At 39.0% G+C, this 22,376-nt stretch overlaps 1 protein-coding gene and 1 pseudogene across 1 annotated transcript in view; one reads left to right on the forward strand and one right to left on the reverse strand.

Annotated features, from left to right (window-relative positions):
* Positions 1–17,545, reverse strand: part of LOC123457593 (vomeronasal type-2 receptor 116-like) — a 29,900-nt gene extending 12,355 nt beyond the window's left edge. Inside the window, exon 1 of the mRNA XM_045141441.1 lies at positions 17,523–17,545. Coding sequence (XP_044997376.1) covers positions 17,523–17,545 — 23 coding nt within the window. The remainder of the gene's footprint in view (positions 1–17,522) is intronic.
* Positions 17,546–17,723: 178 nt separating this feature from the next.
* On the forward strand, positions 17,724–21,569 carry LOC123457594 (annotated as a pseudogene).
* The last annotated feature ends 807 nt before the right edge of the window (positions 21,570–22,376 follow it).

A 22,376-nucleotide genomic window follows, 5' to 3' on the forward strand; every position in this document is an offset into this window, starting at 1 on the left:
AGCAAGTTGTAAAGCACTGTGTTCTCCAAATTCTACCTTTCTACAGAAATAAAATACAGAAGAAAACCAGTACGAAAGTCTACTTCTGGATAAAACAGTCAGCCAAGTAAAAAACTCTGGAAAATCTCACCAGCAGTTTGGACGGAGGAGAGAACAGATATAAACTAGAAAACCAGGAGGCAGAACTAAGAGAAAGGCAAGCTAATAGGAAAATATGAATGAGAAATTCAAGATATCTGGGGTACTATGAAAAGATCAAATGTAAGAATTCAGTATATTGTAGAATGAGAAGAATTTTGATCCAGAGGCTTAGTAGGACTTTTTAACAAAATCATAGAAGTAAAATTTTCCCAAATTGAGAAAGAAATTCCAATGCAGAAACAAGAAGCTTTTAGAACACCACACGGACAAAATCTGGAAAGAACCTCTCCTCGCCATGTTATAAATAAACTACTAAACACACAAACCAAAGAAAACATATTGAAAGTACTTAGAGAAAAAGTGTCACCGACACAGGCATGCCCATCAAAACAACAGCAGATTATTCAATACAAACTCTAAAAGCCGAAATGACTTGGAATGATATATTCCAAGTTCTGAAAGATAACAACTGTCAACCAAGATCACTTCATCCTGCAAAATTATCTATCCAAATTGATGGGGAAATGAGGATATTACAAAACAAAAGCAGGATCAGTAAATTTATGACAACTAGACCAGCTCTACAGAAAATACTCAAAGGAATCCTTCTTAATGGAGAGAATGAAAAACACAAAGAGGAGGAAAAATTAAAAAAAAAAACCTTATTCAAATAACAGTTAAAACAAGCAAGTAAAGGGAAAACAGGAAGCACTACAAAACAAGAAGAATGGAGAAAATAATACATACATTTCCATAGTAACTGTTAATATGAGTGGTCTCATTTCATCAACCAAAACACACAGCCTTGTAGAGTAGCAGGATCCCGACATTTGCTGCCTTCAGGAGACTCATCTCTCAGTAAGAGACAGACACTGTATTGGGGTGCAAGGTTGGAAAATTGTATTTCAAAAAAATGGGCCTAGGAAACAAGCAGGAGTTGCTATCCTAGTATCTGACAGGATAGACTTAAAAAAAGAAAAGAAAAGAAAAAAACACTAGTGAGGAAAGATAAAGAAGGTCACTTTTTACTGATTAAGGACCACTCCACCAGGAGGACATTACTATCCTAAACATGTATACACCTAACATGGGGACTCCCAATTTTATCAAACAAACACTATTAGACTTAAGGTCACAGATAACAACAAACACAATTTCAGTGGGTGATTTTAATACCCCAAACTCCTCAATTGACAGGTCAACCCCAGAAAAAATAAACAGAGAGACATCTGGATTAAATGATGTCATGGAACAAATGGACCTAACAGATATATACATAAAATTCCACCCAAACACTGCAGAATATATATTTTCCTCAGAGTACATGGAACATTGTCTAAAATAGGCCATATATTAGGACACAAAGCAAATCTTAACAACTACAGGAAAACTGAAGTAACGCCTTGTATTCTATCTGACCACAGTGGGATTAAATTGCAAATCAGCAACATGAAAATCTATACAGTTCAGATGTATTTGACTATGGCAACATTCTGCTCAGTAAAATATAAAATAACTTTGGATTCATTCATAAATGATATGTTTGGGAGGAAAACTGCAAGGGATCTAAAAACTGTTACTGTACCCATATAGAAACTTCTTACACATTATTCATGACTTTCCAATATAAAGTTAAGTAACAAAACTGACAGTTACTGATAAAGCTGGTTCAGTGAATCATAGTCTATCATATGCTTCTTTGATGTGTAAATTACAAACATACAATCCTTGCACATATCTCCATCACTTTCTGTGTTTTCTTTTATTCTCCAAAAGCAGCCTCTTTCTGTTAAACTGCAAAAGAGGACAGAAAGCATTGGAAGAAATAAGACAAAAATGAAAATGATTAGCTTCCCCATGTCTTAAAACTCATAGTCTGAGCTCTAATGTAATAGGCAGCATCAGGTAGATACACACATCACATATGCCTGTTTATGTGTGTATATCCATCCTTACTACTATTGCTGACTAGAGGAGATATTTATATCCCTAATTTCTATCTTTGTTGTTTTTGTCTTCCTTCCTTGATGAATACAGAACACAGCCCTGGGGCTCTGCATCTGAGGTCTACATCAAGGTCATAACAACGAGTTGAAAAACATGTTGTGAGCATCATCTTTTGCTTCAGGTGCTATGAGTTCATGTATCTCCAGGCATGAATGTCATGGGGATAATCTCCTGAGCATACTTGTGTTCAAACTAATTTCAGAATTCCATTTGGATGAACAGGACCTGAAATCATGTAAGTGGATTGCATTGGAGTTTCCAAGTCAAGATGTAATGTGAAAAGGTCAGAAAGGTTTCCTGCTGATCATAGCTCATGAAGGTATGGACACCATTGTTCAAGCAGTGGAGAGATCCTCACATACCTCACTTCCATCAGCATCATAGCATTTACTGAGAGGTCCATGCACTGCTCATAACAGTTTCATGCTTGTAATGTCCCACGACCCCATGTTTCCCATTGTCTGAGGACACAACACAGAAAATGATCATGGAAAGACCAGGATTGCCAGCCAGTCTTCCCATAACTATGCAGACATTAAGCTTCATACTTTAGTTCTGATACATGACCTGCATCCATGTTCCTCAGTTTCCACAGAGTAATAAGCTGTGATGACTCAGATTCTCATCTTTAACATTGTTTTTACCTCATTACAGGATTCCACGCAGAATTTTTATTTTATGTTTGTACAATCCACTTCCACCACCTAAGTAAGGAATTATTTTTTGTTGTTGCTTTCACATTATATATTCCAGTTGGATAGTAAATAAATAAGTGTGAGGGGCTGGAAACATGGCTTAGTGGTTAAGGTGCTTGTCTGCATAGTCAAAGTACCTCAGTTTGATTCCCCAGGACACATGTACGCACAAGGTGGCACGTGCATCTGGAGTTCATTTTCAGTGGCTGGACCCACGGGCCTGCCCATTCTTTCTCTTTCTCTCCCGCTCTTCCTCTGTCTCATTCTCTCTCTCTCAAATAAACAAAAAAAAATCTAATAATTATATGAGTGCATGATGAGAAGCCTGGTTTTTATTAATATGAACTGTATATAAATTTGCATAAATTTAGGTAATTCCTTTCTTGTGAGTTGAGATTGATCTTGGGACTTGAAATAAGGCTCAACTGTCCTGATTTATTTCCTTATTTCATATCTAATTAATATTTTAAAATCATTAGCTGGGCTTGGTGGCACATGCATTTCTTCCCAGCACTTGGCACTCAATGTTAGGAGGATTGTCGTGAATTCAAGTCCATTCTGAGAGTACATAATCAATTCCAGGTTTGCTTGGGCTAGAGAAAGACCCTAACTTGAAAAAAAAGCAAACAAAAAATCATTACCCACTGATTATATATATGAAAAGAATGATACTGGAAAATTATGAGAGGCAGATGCAGAGAAAATAAGGAGAATCAGTCATGAATGGGAAGAACATAGAGCTAACAAGAAACCTGGTTATTCCCTTATTGGCCATCTATCCTAAAATGTCCCAAGTCTCACTACAAAATATCTGCTCAACCATGTGAACACACACAATCACAGGAAGAAAAACAAACAAAAAAAAATCTTTGCATGTTCTCACTCATCCTTGAGGACAGAAAATAAAATTTCTGTGAACAGTGTTGAGCATATTCTAATTAGTATTTACTGTCATCATTTCAGTTTTTATTGGTTTATATATAAATCTTCTTTATTAACAACATATTTTTGTGTGTACACCATGTATTTGTTCCCTCTTATCCTTTATTCTTTCCCCCATTTCTCTGGGGGTCTTCTTACTTGGGGTTTCAGGTATTCCCCATGGGGTTGTGGGATATGCACTGTGGGAGCAGCAGTCAGGTGTTTTTTTTTTTTTTGTGGGGTGGGAGTGCCTCTCATTATGTTCCAAAATGTGGATCTTACAATCTTTGTGCCCCACATTTCACAAAATTTCCTGAGCCATTTTGGCCTGGTGTTAAATCTACTTCAATGACAAGTTTTTAGGAGCCTCTAGATCTCTGTTTTGGTAGGTGTTGAATATCCTCAGATTCTATCTCCTTCGCCCTAGTGCTGGTTATCAGGTTCACTATGGAAGTAGCATTCTTGCTCATCTCAATTCCTTTGGCTTTTCATCTGAAGTACAAGGGGTAGCTCATCCCCTCGTGTCTCCCTGCCTTCTAAAAAAGAACAGATTCTCCAACTGAAAATGAGTCAGTATAGTTTAAATGTGATAAGCATTATTAATTAAAGGACAAATTGATGTATGCAACCCCTCTTTTAATCAAAGACTCATGAGATCTTGACACTAGAAAACATAATGTTTGATCTATAGGATTGTGTTCTGGTTCTCAAGTCCAGATATGGGTTCGTTTACACTGAGTGGATCCCTTAGCCAAAAATAAAGCTACTGGTTACCTACCAAGCCTGTGTGCCACTATAGCACTGGAATGTACATCGTGTCAGGGTGTTTGCTTCTGACTAGCTTAGACAACTGGTTGCTCAGACCATTGTTGGCCACTTTCTCCCTAGACGCAAAGATCCTCAACAAAATTCTCGCAAACCGAATCCAACAACACATCAAAAGCATTATCCACCTTGACCAAGTGGGATTTTTCCCAGGAACACAAGGGTGGTTCAACATACTAAAATCTGTCAATGAAATACACCACATAAACAAGCTTAAACATAAAAATCACATGATCATTTCGATAGATGCAGAAAAGGCCTTTGACAAGATACAACATCACTTCATGATCAAAACATTGGAGAGAATCGGCATGCCCGGTTCACATCTTACCATAATAAAGGCAATATACAAAGCTCCAAAGGCCCAAATAATTCTTAATGGAGAGAGACTGGAGGAATTCCCATTGAGATCAGGAACAAGACAGGGATGTCCTCTCTCACCTCTGCTTTTCAATATAGTTCTGGAAGTCCTAGCCCAAGCAATAAGGCAGGAGAAGGAAATAAAAGAGATACAATTTGGAAAGGAAGAAGTTAAGTTAGCCCAGTAGATCAGGAAGCACTTTCCAGCTCTGGACAGGCTAACTGTGTGGGTATTGGCTCTATTCCAGATTCCATACAGGACAATTTATGCTCTGTGTCAGCAGCATATACTGCCTTTGAATTAAAACTACTATGAGATTCCACCTTACTCCAGTAACAATAAAGATCATTAAAACATCAAGTGAAAACATATGTTGTTGAGGATATGGAAGAAAATGAATCATCATTCACTGTTTGAGGGAATTTCAACTTAAACAACCACTATGGAAATCAATATGGAGATTCCTGAAAAGGAAGAACATAGAGCTACCAAGAAACCCAGTTATTCCCTTATTGGACATCTATCCTAAAATGTCCCAAGTCTCACTACAGAAATATCTGCTCAACCATGTGAACACACACAATCATAGGAAGAAAAACAAACAAAAAAAATCTTTGCATGTTCTCACTCATTCTTGGTTCCTAATCTGGAACAGCTTCAGTTGCCAACATAGCTGATAGGCCACTCATAGCCCAGACATTAGGGCTAGAAAGTTTTGGGGGGAGAGGAAAGATAGGATAGGTGAGGTTTGGGGGGAAAAACACAAAACTAAATCAAAAAATTATCCCTGGAAGTCAAGTAAAAGATATAACCTTCAACAGGAACATGCGTGACCACCTGAAAGAAGGGCCCTGGAGATGATAGGATGAAGCATTACCTTAATTTTGTTGTTGTTGTTGTTCTTTTTGTTACCATGGGCCTGTAACTCTCAGAACCAGAAACCAGTTGCTATCCACAATAAGCTGTAGGTCTGTCACAGCTTCAAGACCTCTGCACTCAAAAAAAAAAAAAAACAAAAAAACACGTTTCTCTCAAAGTACTTGGATAATTAGCTGAGGCAAAAGTTAAGATCCTGCATGGAACAGGATGTATTTCTACATGAAATTATTAATTTTATGACAATGAAATTTGAGCTTGATGCTCTTCCATCACCTATGTTTATCCCTTACCGAATTCTTACCATATCCTTTCCTTCCCCGAAATATTGCTCATGCCCTTCATGTCATGTGTATTTATTTATATTTTGCATATGAATGACGATATTTGTCATCTTGTTTTTCAATGCTAATTTTTACATCAGTTTCCATCTCCCAGCTCCTTTTAGACTAATGCATTCCCCTAAATAGTCTTCTGTTATCAGTACTACATACGGTTATCCAGTTTGCCCAGAACCAATTGTTGAAGATGCTCTCCTTTTTCCAGCCTATATCTTAAAAATTGTTTATTTATTTATTTGAGAGCGACAGACACAGAGAGAAAGACAGATAGAGGGAGAGAGAGAGAATGGGAGCGCCAGGGCTTCCAGCCTCTGCAAATGAACTCCAGACAGGTGCGCCCCCTTGTGCATCTCAGCCTATATCTTTATGACCTTTTTCAAATATCAAGTAGTTGTAGTTACTTCACCCAAAGTCCAGGTGCTCAATTCTATTCCACTGGTCAATACTCCTGTTTTTATGCCAGTGCCATGCTGTTTTTATTACTATGGCTTTATAATATAGAATTAGATCAGGTATGGTGATGCCTCCAGAAATATTATTATTGCTTAGGGTATGCCTGGATATCTGAACCTTATGTCTTTCCATATAAACTTTGAGATCATTTTTTCTATCTCTGTGAAGAAAAATACTGGGATTTTAATAGGAATTTCATTAAATCTGTACATTGCCTTTGGTAGAATTACCATCTTCACTATCTTAATTCTGTCTATCCAGGAGAATGAGGAGCATGGTTGGTCTTTCCATTTTCTCAAGTACTCCTCTATTTCTTTTTTGAATGTTTTTATGGTATAGATCTCTCACTTCCCTGGTTAACGTAATTCCAAGGTATTGTTGATGTTGTTGCTGCTATTAAAATGAGACTATGTCCCTTATTTCTTTCTGTGTATCTTTTTATTTGCATTTATAAAGGCTATTGATTTTTGTGCATTGTTTTTGTTTCAGTCTTTAAAGGCGAGGTGGGTTTCTTGAAGACAACATATTCAGGGGTCTAATTTTCTGAATCATCCTGTCAGCTTGTGTCTCGTGATGAGGTGAATTAAGACCATTAATATTTATGGTAATGACTTTGAGGTTTGATTTGATCTCTGCCATATTGTGTTGGTATATGTGGCTGGGTGTTTACATGGACTTTGAAGATTTTGCACCTTCTCTGAGTTTGGTTTTTGTGATCTGCTTCTTATATGGATTTGAGTGTCATTATTTGATTCTCCTGTGTGAAGAAATTCCTGAAATGCATATGTTTGGTTTTATGTTCATATAGTGGTAAAGTTGAGTTTTGTCATGGAAGGTTTTTCTTTCACCATCTATTACGAGAGATACTTTTCCTGGGTAGAGTAGTTTGGCTTGGAAGCTATAGGTTCTTAGAGTTTTCAGTGCTCCGTTCCAGGCCCTTTTGGCATTCTGGGTTTCCATTAATATGTCTGAAGTGATTCTGATGGGGTTACCTTTAAATATGATGTGTTGTTTTTCCCTAGCTGCCTTTAGGACTTTCTATTCCATGTCCATGTTAAAATCTTAATGAAAATATGTGTGGAAATTTTCTCCTTTGGTCCAATCTGTTTGGAGTTCTTTTAGCTTCTTGTATCTTTTGGGGCCTTTCTTTTGAAAGAGTGGAAAAGTTTTCTTAAATTATTCTTTTAAATAAGTTCTCCATTCCTTTGATATGAATTTCTACCCTTCTGGTATTCCAATGATGTAAATGTTGGGACATTTGAGGGTATCCCACATTACCCTCATGTTCTCTTCACAGGCAGATGTGAGGCACGTGGGTATAACACTTTTTACATTATTGTTTTTCTAATTGAAAGTATTAATTGTATTCTCCTCTTTAAAAAAGACCATGAGAGCCAGGTGTAGTGGTGCACACCTGTCATACTAGGACTTGGGAGGCAGAGGAAGGCTGATAGTCACGAGTCCAAGGCTACTCTGAGACTACATAGTGAATTTCAGGTCAGCCTGGGCTAGAGACACAGACGGTACTGTGGAACAAAAAAGACCATAAGAAAAACCCTGATGATCAGCATACCAATTGTGGCTCAGGGACCACTTCACTGGACAATGCTAAAAGATTACATATATTTAACATCAATTTATAACTCAGTTACTTTTCTCAAGATTCCATAGTAACTACCATTTCTATTCAAAATCATCTTGACAAGCAGAATCTGTCATGCGAATTTATTGTTTTCCAAGACAGTAGAATATTTAACATTGACATTTTAAGTCAGTGCTCTCTAGTAACATCTAGATAGATATTACCAATATCTCCACATCACACTGTGGTTGTGTATCCATAATGTAACACAAATATTTTTTAGTGGGGACAGAGTAGACATTTGGTTGAGGGTCAATTACTCAAATTTATACCTTAAGAGAACAGATGATCTTAGTCAAAGCCATTCCACTATGCTCTTATTAAATGAAGGTGGCAATACAAAACAGGTACAATAATGGGTATGACTACATTCCAGTAAAACTTTTGAAACCAAATACAGATCCTTGTTCTAAATACAGATTTGATAAATAAAATATTATGAAGAAAAAAGGCTGGAATGTTGTAGACATGGTTCAGTGGCTAAGACTATTTGCTGAATAAACATAAGCACTTCAGTTCAGATACCAGGCCCAAGATAAAAGGCAGGTATGGCTCTGTGTCCCCAGAACTGAGGTGAGCATTGACAGGATAATCACTGAGCCTTGACTCTCAGCCCTAGCCAAAACCAGCAACTTCCAGTTTCCATGAGAGATCTTGTCTCAGGGAACAAACACAGTGAAACTTTTATTTTAAAGTTTCCTAATAAATATTTCTGTTATCTAAAATCATAGTATCTCAAGAAATGATGATTTTTAGGTAAGTAAGAAACAAACCTATACATTTTCCTTTTTATTATTATGAGGTTTAAAGAACAAATGATCAGGCAAGGAGAGGAGTAACATCGTTTTATGACAAGCATGCTCCTGTGTGCTTCGCTGTCCTCAGAATACTTGTAGCATGCTTTCCCCTGATGGAAAAAAATAAGATTTTACCTTAATTTTTGGAATTGAAATTGTCTATGACTGATTTAAACTTTGATTCTTTTCAGTTTTTCTAGCAATAATTGTGTGTGTGTGTGGGTGGGTGTGGGTGTGTGTGTCTGTGTGTGTGTGTGTGAGTCTCACCAGAATCAAGAAATCATAGCCAGGTGCAATGGTATACACTTTTAATCCCAGCACTTTAAGGCAGATGTGGAGAACTTCCCTGAATTTGAGGCTCCCTGAGACTACATAGTGCATTCCAGGCCAGCCTGGTCTAGAGCTAGACCCTATCTCAAAAGGAAAACCAAAAAGAAAAGTTAAAAAATTTGTTTTAGGTGATTGCATAAGTTATGCATGACATTAAAAATATATTATGTGGGCATTTAGGGTTTCTGGAGTTGGGCACAGTCATCCATTCCTGTGATCCAAAACTTGCTAGGCTTAGGCAGGTGAATCATGAGTTAGACACAAACCAGAGATACCAGGAGAGATCATCTCAGAAAATCAAAACCAAGCTGTGCTTGGATGGCTTATTCCTATCATCCAATACTTGGGAGGCTGAGGCCAGCAGGTTGCCATCAGTTGAGTGGTCTGTTTTGGTATACATAGAAATTTCAAGACAGACTGGGCTACAGAGTGAGATTCTATTTCAGAAAAACATCACCACACCATCACAAAAAGTCCCATATCATATCAAAACTATCCAACCTAAAGCAGAAACAAAAGCTCACTTGAGATCATACTTCCTAGTGATATTTTGGCAGATTAGAATAAAGAAGTTAGCAAGGCATGGTGGCCTTTTATCCCAGCACTCTGGAAACCAAAAAAGGAGAATTGCTGTGATTTAGAGGCCAGCATGAGAATACATAGTGAATTCCAGGTCAGCTGGGCTAGAGCAAGAGCCTCCCTCAGGGGGGAAAGTGGAAGTAAGAAATTAGTAATAGATTCTTGATTATTGCTTAATTTAACCTTAGAATTTATTATTTATTTATTTATTTATGTGAGAGAAGCAAATAGTGAAAGAGGAACAGAGAAAGAGAAAATGGGAACACTAGGGCCTAGCCACTGCAAAGGAACTCCAGACACATGTATTGCCATCTAGCTTTATGAGGATACTAGGGAATTGAATGTGTGTCCACTGGCTTTGCTGGCAAGCAATTTAACCTGTAAGGAACATCTTCAGCCTTCCTTTTCTTAGCCTTAGGGATATGGTATGAAGAACAGCTGTTCTGGTGATTTTATAAGTTCCATTTCATTTCTCCTAATCAAGTACAGGGCAGCCATACTATGTTTTGCAAAGAACTTTACAACAGAGTTATTGAGGTCATGGCAAAGTATTTGCACATATACCTTAGAATAATTAAGGTAAGTTGGCAATTTCAGCATGTGCTAAGTAATTATGACAAAAATGTAGTTATGGAATTAAAATTCTAATATTTTAACAAAATCTGACAGAATTAAGTTGTTTTGAATGCTATAGTTTTATATAGAAAAATGGTAGTTATGGAAAGTGATTTAAATTTGCAGGTTTGAGCGTTGTGTGAGCATTGGTCCTCTTTTACACAGCTTCCTCGAGTGAATAACAGATTTTGGAAATGAAAAATATAGATATTCTATATAACACATGTTGAGTTGTGTGTAATATATGCACATGTATGAATTGTTCCCCCTCCATCACTCATCTGTTTGTTTCCTTCTGATGGAGTTTCTCTTTGTACACACATATCTCTGGTGGTTTGAATAGATGTCCCACAATATATTCAGTTTTTTAAATTTGTTTGTAGTTTGCATGTGAAGCCACCTGACTGGAGGCAGTGTCAGTGGGTGGATCTTAAGAAGTGGTGGTGGGTGGTGGGTTTCAGATTTCAATCTAAACATATGCAAAGAGTGCCTAGCTGGAGTTCCTGAAGTGCGCTGTGGCTTTTAGCGTTTAGGTTTGTGCCTCCTCCCCCCCTCCTCTCCCTCTCTCTCTCTCTCTTTCTCTTTGGACCTGTGAAGGCAGGCCAGCTTCTTCTGCCATTTATGGAACTTCCCTTGGATCTGTAAACTTCAATAAATATCCCTTTGTCCAAAACTGTGGCTGGTCTGGAATTTATGTCAGTGAACCTGAAGCTGTCGGCTACAAAACTTTGTACAGAGGAGTGGGCAGAGATGAACCTGACCATGTTGATGTTGATCTATCATAACCTTTGTTTTAGAGGAATAGTCATGGACTTGGTGCTTGCAACTGAAGATGCCTTCTGGAGTGTTAAGCCAAGTTTTGTGGACTATTCTGATGGGAGTTTGAGAATGCTAAGTGCACCCAGTATTCTGCTTTCTAAGAAGAAGAAGAGTACAGAGGACTTTGTTGGAACCAGGCTACTGGCATAAGGGCTGGCTGTGTTCTGCTGCTGCGGCCCAGAGCGTTTGATGAAGGTTACATTTGGTATGGACTGATGTGCTTGGCTAGAAATATTGGACTGAGAGATTTAAGATTTTTAAGCTGGAAAACTTCAGGCAAGTTAAAATTACTGGTACAGAGACTGGTTTTAGGTTAATCAAGCTGCTATTGTCAACATATTACCTGAGAAAAGACTCCCATAGAAATGCAAAGTCTTGGAAAGAGTTGACTGGAGAAGGAACCTGCTTTTCAGGCTATGATTTGTTTTGACCCTGAATTAAGATTATGGCTGAATCCTGTACAACTGGTATTGGTTTCAGCAGCATGAAAGTTGTGAGGAGTGCTTGTGAATTGTACATGGTTCCAGGAGCTGCTGCTGAGATGTGCCATGATGTAGGGCCTGATGCCCTAATAGAGTGAAAGAGCCTTTGGAAGATGGACCGCGGTTTGCGTGGAGACCTGAAAATATTTTGGATATACTAGAATTGTGCAAGCACTACCATGAAGGGCACTGTTGGCCTAGGATTGAAGTGTTCCCTGGATACTCTGCCCAGCTAGAGGGACAAATTGAAAAATCTGGAGACTGTCAGTCTCTTGTTATATTGAACTTAAACTGCAGAAATTTGATATTTATTTCATGGTGGTTGAATTTGCATTGGTTTAGACTCTCCTTGCTATGCATTATACCAGTTGAAAATGTTTACTCTGTGCCTTTATATGTTACAAGTGTTTAAGTTGTTTTATTTTACAGGTCTTAGTATCTTAAATGGGTCAAGACTGTGTGGTCCTTTGAAGTTGAACTGAGTACAATTTACAATGTATGATGGTTATAAATCTATTGGGAGCCAGGGGCCGAATGTGGTGGTTTGAATAGAATAGATGGCCCCCAATATATTCAGTTGTTTATTTGTATGTAGCTGTGTCTGCAGCCACATGGATGGAGGCAGTGTCACTGGGTGGATCTTAAGGTGTGGTGATGTGTTTTGGATTTCAATCTAAACATATGCAAAGTGTGCATAGCTGGAGTTCCTGAAGTGTGCTGTGTCTTTTGGCTTTTAGGTCTCTCCTTCTCCCTCCCTCTCTCTCTTTCTCTCTCTCTCTCTCTCCTTGGACCATTGAATGCAGGCTATCTTCTTGCCATTTATGGATCTTTTCTGGAACTGTAATCTTTTATTTTATTTTATTTTTTAAATTTTTATTAATTTATTTGAGAGTGACAGACACAGAGAGAAAGACAGATAGAGGGAGAGAGAGAGAATGGGCGCGCCAGGGCTTCCAGCCTCTGCAAACAAACTCCAGACGCATGCGCCCCCTTGTGCATCTGGCTAACGTGGGACCTGGGGAACCGAGCCTCGAACCGGGGTCCTTAGGCTTCACAGGCAAGCGCTTAACCGCTAAGCCATCTCTCCAGCCCCTGGAACTGTAATCTTAAGTAAATATCACTTCCTCCATAACTGTGCCTCATCTGGAAGTTTATCTCCGTGAACCTGAAGCTGTCTGCTACACTACCATACCATTTCTATGAGCCCCAAATTCTCAAGTTTTTGTTCCCTATAGTACCAGGGTCACAGGCATGTGTGGCAATGACCATATGTTTATTTGGGCTCTAGGGAATTGTGCTCAGATGGTTTCAGTCACACTCACATCTTCATGCTTGTCTGGGAACTGCTCTTATCAGAAGAGCATCTCTCCAGTCTTGATAAAGTATTATTACCCCCAAGTGTGGTGGTGCATGCCTGTACTTTCAGCCTGCAGAAGGTGAAGGTATACAGGAGTTATCTGAGTTCAAGGGCTACATGAGACTCTATGCCAAAGAACAAAAGCCAAAAACAAAGGACTTCCTTGTTAGGAGAATGTTTCTTTGTTGATGTGGGGGAATTCATTTGGATATGAACTCTGCCTCTTGCCTGGGAGTTTTGTAATAACTTGGAAGCCAGTAGTTGAGGAAACCTCCCTGTAGAATTCAACTATCACAGAGTTCCAGCACCAAGGTTACAAGTTCAGCTCCTGAAAATACTAGGACTTCTATAAAAACATGGGCAAATGTAAACTATGCTAAGTAAATGACTTAATACCTCTGCACTATAAAATAGCTTTAGTATGTAGTTACATAGAGGATTCATGAAAACCCTTATTCTGGCAATGCTTAATTGACTCAACAGTGAACAATGAATCTATTTAAGGGTCATAAATTCTTTGTGGCTGATGGGCCCATATTGACTCAGCCAGTCCAAATACTTTCCATATGAAAGGTATCTGAAGTGCAGACTCCTCAATGAGATTTTCTTAATCATTACAATAGAGGTTGGGTAGGCTCAGATCCACCCTTCAGGCTGTGTGGGCCGTGTTGTCTGTTGCTGCTACAACCTCTGCTGTTATGGAATGAAAGCAACCATACATAGTGAGTGTGTAAACTAATAATCTGGCTGTGTTCCAAAGAAACTTCTTTTAAACATCAAAATATGAATTTCATCTAATATCCACATTCATGAAATACTATTCTTTTTCCTAGCATGTTGAAAAAATTTATATCCTATAGACATAAAGAAACAGGTGTCTAGCCATGTTAAGCCTGTGGCTATAATTCTCAACTCTTGCTCCACTTGGAGATATGCATTATCAATCAATCTTCTATATATCTATCAATGTATCTGTGTACAATGTATTACATATCATCTGCAGATTTGGTAACTATAAATTTTATCATACTTTCAAATGCATAAACCTAAATTTTCCCAAAATAGTGTGGGTCACCTTGCTACATCATCAATTATTCATACTTGCTTATCACTCTAGTGCTTTCTATATTTATATGCATTAGTTTTCTTTTCCTTTCTCTTTCCTTCATCTCTCTCCATCCTTCCCTATGCCCCTCCCACTCTCCCTTCTTTCTATCTCCCTGTTCATAATATCCCTTTTCTGCCCTTTGTCCTCTCTTTTCTATCCTGCCTCTCACCTCTGTCCTCTCTTTTCCTCTTTCCTTTCCCCTCTCTCCCCTGTCTCTCTTCTCTCTCCCTCCTCTCCTCTCCTCTTTCCTCCTATAAGGTACACTAGTCTGGAATTTACTATATATGCAGGGATGTTCTTCAACTTCTAATGTTCTGATCTCTACCTCCTGAATGCTGGGCTTACATGTGTGTGCCACAAAGCCTTGCTTACATGCTATTTTATTTAAAGAAATATTGAACTATTTGAGAGCAATTCCAACTACATTTCAGTTTCTCGGAGTGCAAGGACCTTTCTAACCTAGGAAAATATGAGCTAATTCATGTTCATTGGTGGCATGCAGTGGGTGCATTTTATTCAATTCGCTAGCCTGGCTCTGTAGAGGACCATCCTTCAGGCTATTGGTCCTAGCAGTGCCTCCTCAGCTGGCTGTCAGCATCCCTCCCCTGTCAGTTCCTCATCAGTGCTAACTCTGCTAGATCTCTGTTCACCATTACATTTTCTGTGCTCATGAATCTCAGCCCCTGATGGGAACCTGGAGTGCCAACATGGAGTGATAGAGCAAACACACATTTGAAATGTTTCTCTTATGTATATATTTTGAATGGGGAAAGTACATTTTATTTATTTATTTGCTTTATATTCAGCAAATACAGTCAGTTTGGTACCATTATTAGGCTCATTGTGAACTACCCCCTCCCCATTGCCCCTCCTTGTTGAGGTATATTGGCCATGCATTGTGGAGTTAGCCCACAGTTATGTATAAGATAAATGTCTCTGCATATCATGACCCAACATGTGGCTCTGACATTCTTTCCGCCCCCTCTTCTGCAAAATTTCCCTGAGCCATGTTTTACTTTATCCTCCTTCACTCTGTTCTCATATGGAACTTTAAATAGAGTGTACTAGAGTCCTGCTTGAAAACCTCTACTTTCTGTTAATGTATTATTGATATAAAATAGTCTTAAATGTCTGCATACGTTGTCAGGAAGTGAATTTATGTAATAAATCCATTAAGCCATTATCTTTCTTCATGGATGAAATTGTGATGTGTGTGTATACAAATTTATTCATTAACTCAATTAAATACTAATTAGGCTTCTCTAAATGAATTTAATAAAATTTCTTTTGTAATACTGTAAGAAATTAGAATGGTTTTTCCTTTTGTGTCCCAACTTTAGTATATTTTATGTTAACATATCTTTGAATTTACAAGTTATGTTCAGTTTAATGAAACCAAGTAAAATACTTTTTCATGTCTGGATTTTAAAGAATTAACTGAAAAAATGTATACAAAATTCTTTTATAACTTTTGTTGCTTGAACATTTTCTTGGATTTTATAGTATTGTTTCTTAGATTATTAATATTTAGCTCAATTGTGATCATACATGTTTCCACATTTCATGAGGTTAATGATGACTCTATGTCAGGCATTGATCTTTAAAACTGAGAAAGTAGACTCTAATATACATCAGGTATAACTTAATTATGTGGGTGGATAATTCTTGCATAAAAAGTGAGGGGTTTAATGTTGTTCTGATTCTCATTACTGAATGTACTTCACCAGGGAAAATAATAGCACATGCACTTCAGGTGGAATTTTCCATTTGTATATGAAAAAAATAAGAGAACTCTTCTGAAAAAGATGTAAATATTTATGACATTGAATTTTCTATAGCCCCAGATGATTTTGATGTTTTGGTTTGTCCTTTGGCAAGGTTTCTCACTTCTGTTATTTATTTCCACTGCTGACTTTGTAACATATATTAAAAGGCCGGCTGATGAGCAGTAGTTTTAACATTGGCTACTTGGCTGGGGCATTTTTTCTGGGGAAGCTTGGAAGCAGAGTGCTAGGGCTTCATAAGCAGTGCACTATTTCTAAAAATTTATAGATATAACAAATAGTAATAATAACAAAATATAATAAATATGATTTATTTGACTGAGGGAGAGAGGCAGATAGATGAGAGAGAGACTGAAGGACTAAGAAAGAGAGAATAGGCACGTCAAGGCCTCCGGCCACTACAAATGAACTCCAGGTGTTTCACCTTGTGCATCTGGATTAGGTGCACACTGGGGTATTGAACCTGAGTCTTTAGACATTGCAAGCAAGTCCATTAACCGCTAAGCCAACTCTCCAGCCCCCTGGAATGTGTTTTTAATATATTTACTTCACCCAGTTCCAGTTACTGTTATCAGTAACAAAACAGATATTTGGATTGTACAAATCTATTAATTTCACAAAACATTTACTTATCTGTTTGACTTTTTTAGAGAAGAGTATGAAAGAGAGAGAGAGAGACAAAAGAGAGAGACTTGGTATGCTAGGGCTTCAACCACTGCACTCAAACTCCATATACTTGTGCTACCTATTGGTCATGTGCAATCATGCAATTGCCTCACCTTTGTGTGTCTGGCTAACATGAGATTTGAAAGTAGAGCACGGGTCCTTATCTTTCACAGACAAGCACCTTATCATCTAAGCCATCTATCCAGCCTAATTTATTTTTTAATTCTTTTTTTTTTTGAAAGAGAGAGAGAGAATTGATATGCCAGGGTCTCAGCCACTCCAACCAATCTCCAAACACTTGAGACACCTAAGGGGATAGTTCAACCTTGTGCTTGTCTAAACTTTGTGTGTGTCTGGCCTGTGTGGGATCTAGAGAGTCAAACACGACTACTTAGGCTTCACAGAAACCATTAATCCATGTCTCCAGCCCTATTTATTATTTATTTTTAATATAAATGAAAGCATATATAACTAAGGAACTTCATTCTTTAGGAAAAGACTGCAATTTGAATGTTTTCAAAACAACAACTCTATAATGTACTGTGTATAATAGTCTAGATATATGTAGTATTACATGTAGTACCTTGAAACTGGAAAAGGCATTTGTGGCAAAGAAAAGTATAACAGATGATATGTTCAATCAAATGACCTTGTTTTAAAGTAAGATTACTTGGGCGAGAACTGATTTACCTCTGTATATCTCCTCACTGTCTAATTACTAACCTTTGGTGAAGTAGGCTATTCATCTCGTGGAAGCGAACATGTAAGATTGTTTGGAGCTATATTCATATAACTTCCCTGAAAAATAATGTTTTGTTTTGTTTTTTACTTCTCTTCTGTAGTCTTTAAAGAGAGAAGTTTCAAAAAACTATGTTTAATTGGGTTATAATACTATTTCTCCTGCAAAAAAAATAATTTTTAAACATGACAAGTGAATTAATGTATGATGTTCTTGATGAATCCTTACAAAGTCAAGTAAAATCAGTGTCCTTTATGTAGGTAACAAGGACATGATTTTCTAATGACGAATGATGGTTTTAGTGTTGTAGCTCAGTCTATGTTAGAATGTCATCCATTGCAAGAAAATTTCATGTATTAATTAAAAGATGGGGCTGGAGAGACGGCTTCGCGGTTAAGCGCTTGCCTGTGAAGCCTAAGGACCCCGGTTCGAGGCTCGGTTCCCCAGGTCCCACGTTAGCCAGATGCACAAGGGGGCGCACGCGTCTGGAGTTCGTTTGCAGAGGCTGGAAGCCCTGGCGCGCCCATTCTCTCTCTCTCCCTCTATCTGTCTTTCTCTCTGTGTCTGTCGCTCTCAAATAAATAATAAAAAAAAAATTTAAAAAAAGATGATGATTGGTTAATGTAAATACTGAATAATAATAGACTAATAATTTGACATAGTAACTTTTTGTATATATGAACTTACAATCATTAGTCTATTGTCTATATTTACAACATTTACCAATGTATCAAATCAGGAAGAATACTCAATATATATGTCTGTTGCATATTTTTAAAAGTGTGTTTCCTGTTCTTAACCCAGTCTATTTGTTGTGAGGTATTACTAAATGTCTTTGTCAGTCCTCGTGCAACGTTTTTAGTATGCTGTGTGTGTGCATATGTGTATATGCATGCGCATGTACATCAGCTTGCATGTGCCACCAAGCATGCTTAGAAGTCAAAAAACAATCTTTGTGTGTTGGTGTTAACCTTCTACTTTTTCTTTTTAAAAATTGTGTTTAAATTTAACAATTTTACACATGTAAATAATATATAATATTTTGATTATAGTCCTCTGGTGTTCATTTTCTTATCCCTTCTCCCTTATACTCCATACTTCCACTAAATCACTTCCTCCCTTCAACCAGTTTGTCTAAATTTTGATTTTGTTTCTTTCTAAATTTTGCTGAACTCTTTTCCTTCCCTCATTACCAAAGATGACATATTGACAGGCCCAATATTGTGTGGGTAACTATAGCTACTGTGAGGTAGTTCATGCAGTGGTTACCACATGTCCAGAATGCAATGTTCTAAACACTCCTCCCCATCCTCTCGCTCTTATATTTTTTTCCATCACCTCTTCCAAAATGTTGCCTGAGCATTGGCAGGTATGATAGGGATGTGAGACAGGGTCTTCGTGTTGATGCTTGGAAGGCCAGACTAGCTGGTCCACAAGTTTGGGGATTCTCTGGACTCCACCTCCCATTGCCTTCAGAGAATTGGAATTAGTCATGCACGTGACACTCTGCTTCTGCCTTTACAAGAGTTCTGGGTATCCAGACTTGTTCAGTAGCTTTGGGGAGAAAGCACCTTTAAACATTGAGCCATATCCCCAGCCCACATTTCTTTTTATCTTATTTTCTATTTTACACTATTTAAAACTTGTATAAAATATCTTGAGATCCATTATTTTCTCTTATGCAATTGTTCCTTACTGAATCCCTTTCTCCCAGTGACTTCCTACTTTCATTGACCACCCATCCCTCCCACCCTTCTTTTTGTCAGGTCTTCTGTGAGTGGCCACTGTGCATTCACGATTGCAACAGCCTTTGACATTTAGAAGATATTGTTAATATTGTTGTTGTTGTTATTATTATTATTATTATTATTATTATTGGTTTTCTGAGGAAGGGTATCACTCTAGCTCAGGCTGACCTGGCATTCATTATGGAGTCTCAGGGTAGCCTTGAACTCATGGCAATCCTCCTACCTCTGCCTCCCGAGTGATGGGATTAAAGGCATGTGCTCTCCTTTATCCTTTGTCCTCTGGCTTTTCATCCCCTCTTCTATGATTATTCCTGAGCTTGAAGGGGTTATATATATGTTCTGCTTATTGCTAAATACTCAGCAGTCACATTGACTATTTATGGATCTCTGCTATGGCTGTCACCCACTGCCAAAAGATGACGCTGTGATCAAGGCTGAGAGCTACACTAGATTATGAATATAAACACAAATATTTAGAATACAGTTTAATTACAAGTCCACTGAGCAAATTGTGAGTGGTAAGCTCCCCCATGGGGCCTGTGACCTCCCTAGCTATAGGCTTTGGAGTGGATTTACAATACCAGGCATGTGTTCCTTCCCCTGAAACAGGCTTCAAATCCAATAAGGAGGCAGTTGTTGCCCCTAGAAGATTCATACCACTGTTGAATCAGTGGCCACATCTTATATTCAGTTTTATAGCATCCAGTGTCCACAACAGGGCAAGACTGGTGATTTGATACAGGTGTCCTCCATAAACTTATGTGTTCTGAACGGTAGGTCCCCATCTAGTGGTGATTTGGAAACTACAGCCTCCTGGAGGTGATGCTAGCCCATGGGTGTTATAGTCAGCTTCTCCTTGGCAGTGCTTGGCACACTCTCCTGCGGCTGTTGTCCACATTATGTTGGCCAGGAGATGATGTCTATCCCCTGTCATCATTTGTGCCTTGGAGCTTCCCCTCAACCCTATAAGCCAAAATAAGCCCTTCCCTCCCACAAGACGTTCTTGGTAGGATATCTTCTACCAACAACTCATAGATAACTGTAACAAAGACTACTGATTTTTTTTTTTTTTTGCCAACTTGCATAGCACCTTATATCATTATGAGAGCTTTCCTTAGTAAAATAAATCTTATACCAGGAAAGTTCTGAATGTAGGAGCCTGTAAATAAAAACGTGAGTTTGGGCTTCTCACAGTCCACGCCCTCGCGGTGGCCAGGCGCCCACGGCGCAGATGCTTCCTTCCCCGGGGCCTGGCTTCCACTTGCCTCGGCCTGCATGCCATACACGCCTCCCGACTCCCCAAGGCCGCCCAGTGCATGGCCATCCCACTGTGTGCTGGGGCGCTAGCTGCAGCTTAAATGGGCCTCGCCTGCCCGCCCTTCTAGTCTGCACCTGGCATTCCGCCGCTGTTGCCTTCTCCTCCTCCAACCTCCTCCTCCTCCTCCTGCTGCTGCTGCTGCTGTTCATGCCTGCCTCGAACACGAGGAGCCACAGCTCGGGCCGTGTCCTCCAGGAGGCTGCGTGGCCTCTCCCTCGCCACAGTACCCTGCTGCCTCCCACCTGGCCTACGTGGCCTTCTGCTACCCCAGGTGCTGGCGGCCGCTGCCCGGTGTGGCCTTCAGCCAGGAGTCCGAAAAGATCCATCCGGAAGACCTTCCTCCACGACCTGAGTACAGTTGAGCCTGTCCAAGTTAGGAGAGGAAGTGGATGATGTTTCTCTCATTAGAGCTCCAGAGTTGCCCTGGTCATGTACTGTGGAAGATGTGCTTAACTTTTTCTCAGGCTGCAGAATCCGCAATAGTGAGAATGGAATACAATTCTTATTAAATAGAGAAGGGAAACAAAGGGGTGAGACCATAATTGAAATGGAGTCGGAGCAGGATGTACAGAAATTCGTATAAAAGCACTGGGTGTACATAGGTCAGCAGTATGTGGAAGTGTGTGGGATCAACAATGAGGATGTGGATGCCCTCACGAAGAGCCTGCAGATCAAGTCTTCACCTGCAGTCAAGGATGGTGTGGTTTGCTTATGAGGCCTTCCTCTTACATTTGCGATGAGAAAGACATCATAGACTTTGCAGGACTGAACATACTAGATGTAACTTTTGTGATGGACTATAGAGGCAGACAAAAAACACAGGAAGCCTATGTACAGTTGGAAGAACCAGAAATGACTAACCAGACTCTTTGAAACACAAAGAAGCAATTGGTAACCGATGCATAGAGATATTCCCAAGCAGAAGGAATGGAGTTCAAACCCATGTAGGCTGGCTTCAAAATTAGTCATTAATAAGCTTAGCTTTATGTATTCCTGTGTAGAAGAATCAAAGCCCTTGTAGACTTTCTTTCCTTTGTTCCTGTTCTCAGGGTGACAGCGACACCAAGAGGTGCAATTCTAGTTCTTAGATGGAATTTTTTAAAATGTCAGAAAGGTGGAACCTGGAAGAGAGATTACATCTCTCAGTTAGTTCACAACCATCGTTGATTACCAGCTAAGATTCAGGATTACTGTATTGTAGTCCATAAATGAGATTTTTTTTTAAATGTCAGTTTTAATAGAAAACAGTTTAAATTTATTTGGAATATCATGATAATTCAAGGCTTAAATTGAACAAAATTGAACAAATTGCACAATTGAACAGTGGGCCAGGATATTAAGTATGATTATTGTTGGGTTCCTTCCTGCACAGGTTGTGCCTAGGGAAGAACCAGGCCTGCTGGTTCCTCCCTAGGGGTTGAGGGGATGATGAGCGGAGGATGACCCAGAAACCTCTCCTGGCCACTGGAGAAAAACCACACTGACTGGGGAGTCTTTTGAAGCAGGACTCACTTTATTGTTACAGGCGGGTGTTTATATAGTGTTAAGGAGGAAGGCAGAGACTTTAGGGTGGGGTGAGATGTAAGGGCCAATAGCACATTGCGACCTTTGAGATGATTGGTTGTAAGCACGTATGAGCGGGAGACTCTAACTTCCTGTGTGGAAGTGGCAGGCCAGAGGCCATTTGGCCCCCTGCTGAGTTCTCAGTGCCCATGGGCAGGAACTCTAATTTCCTGTGTGCAAGTAGCAGACCAGAGGCCATTTGGCCCCCT

The sequence above is a fragment of the Jaculus jaculus genome, unplaced genomic scaffold (assembly GCF_020740685.1).
Source record: "Jaculus jaculus isolate mJacJac1 unplaced genomic scaffold, mJacJac1.mat.Y.cur u26, whole genome shotgun sequence".
In the NCBI taxonomy this organism is placed as follows: Eukaryota; Metazoa; Chordata; class Mammalia; order Rodentia; family Dipodidae; genus Jaculus; species Jaculus jaculus.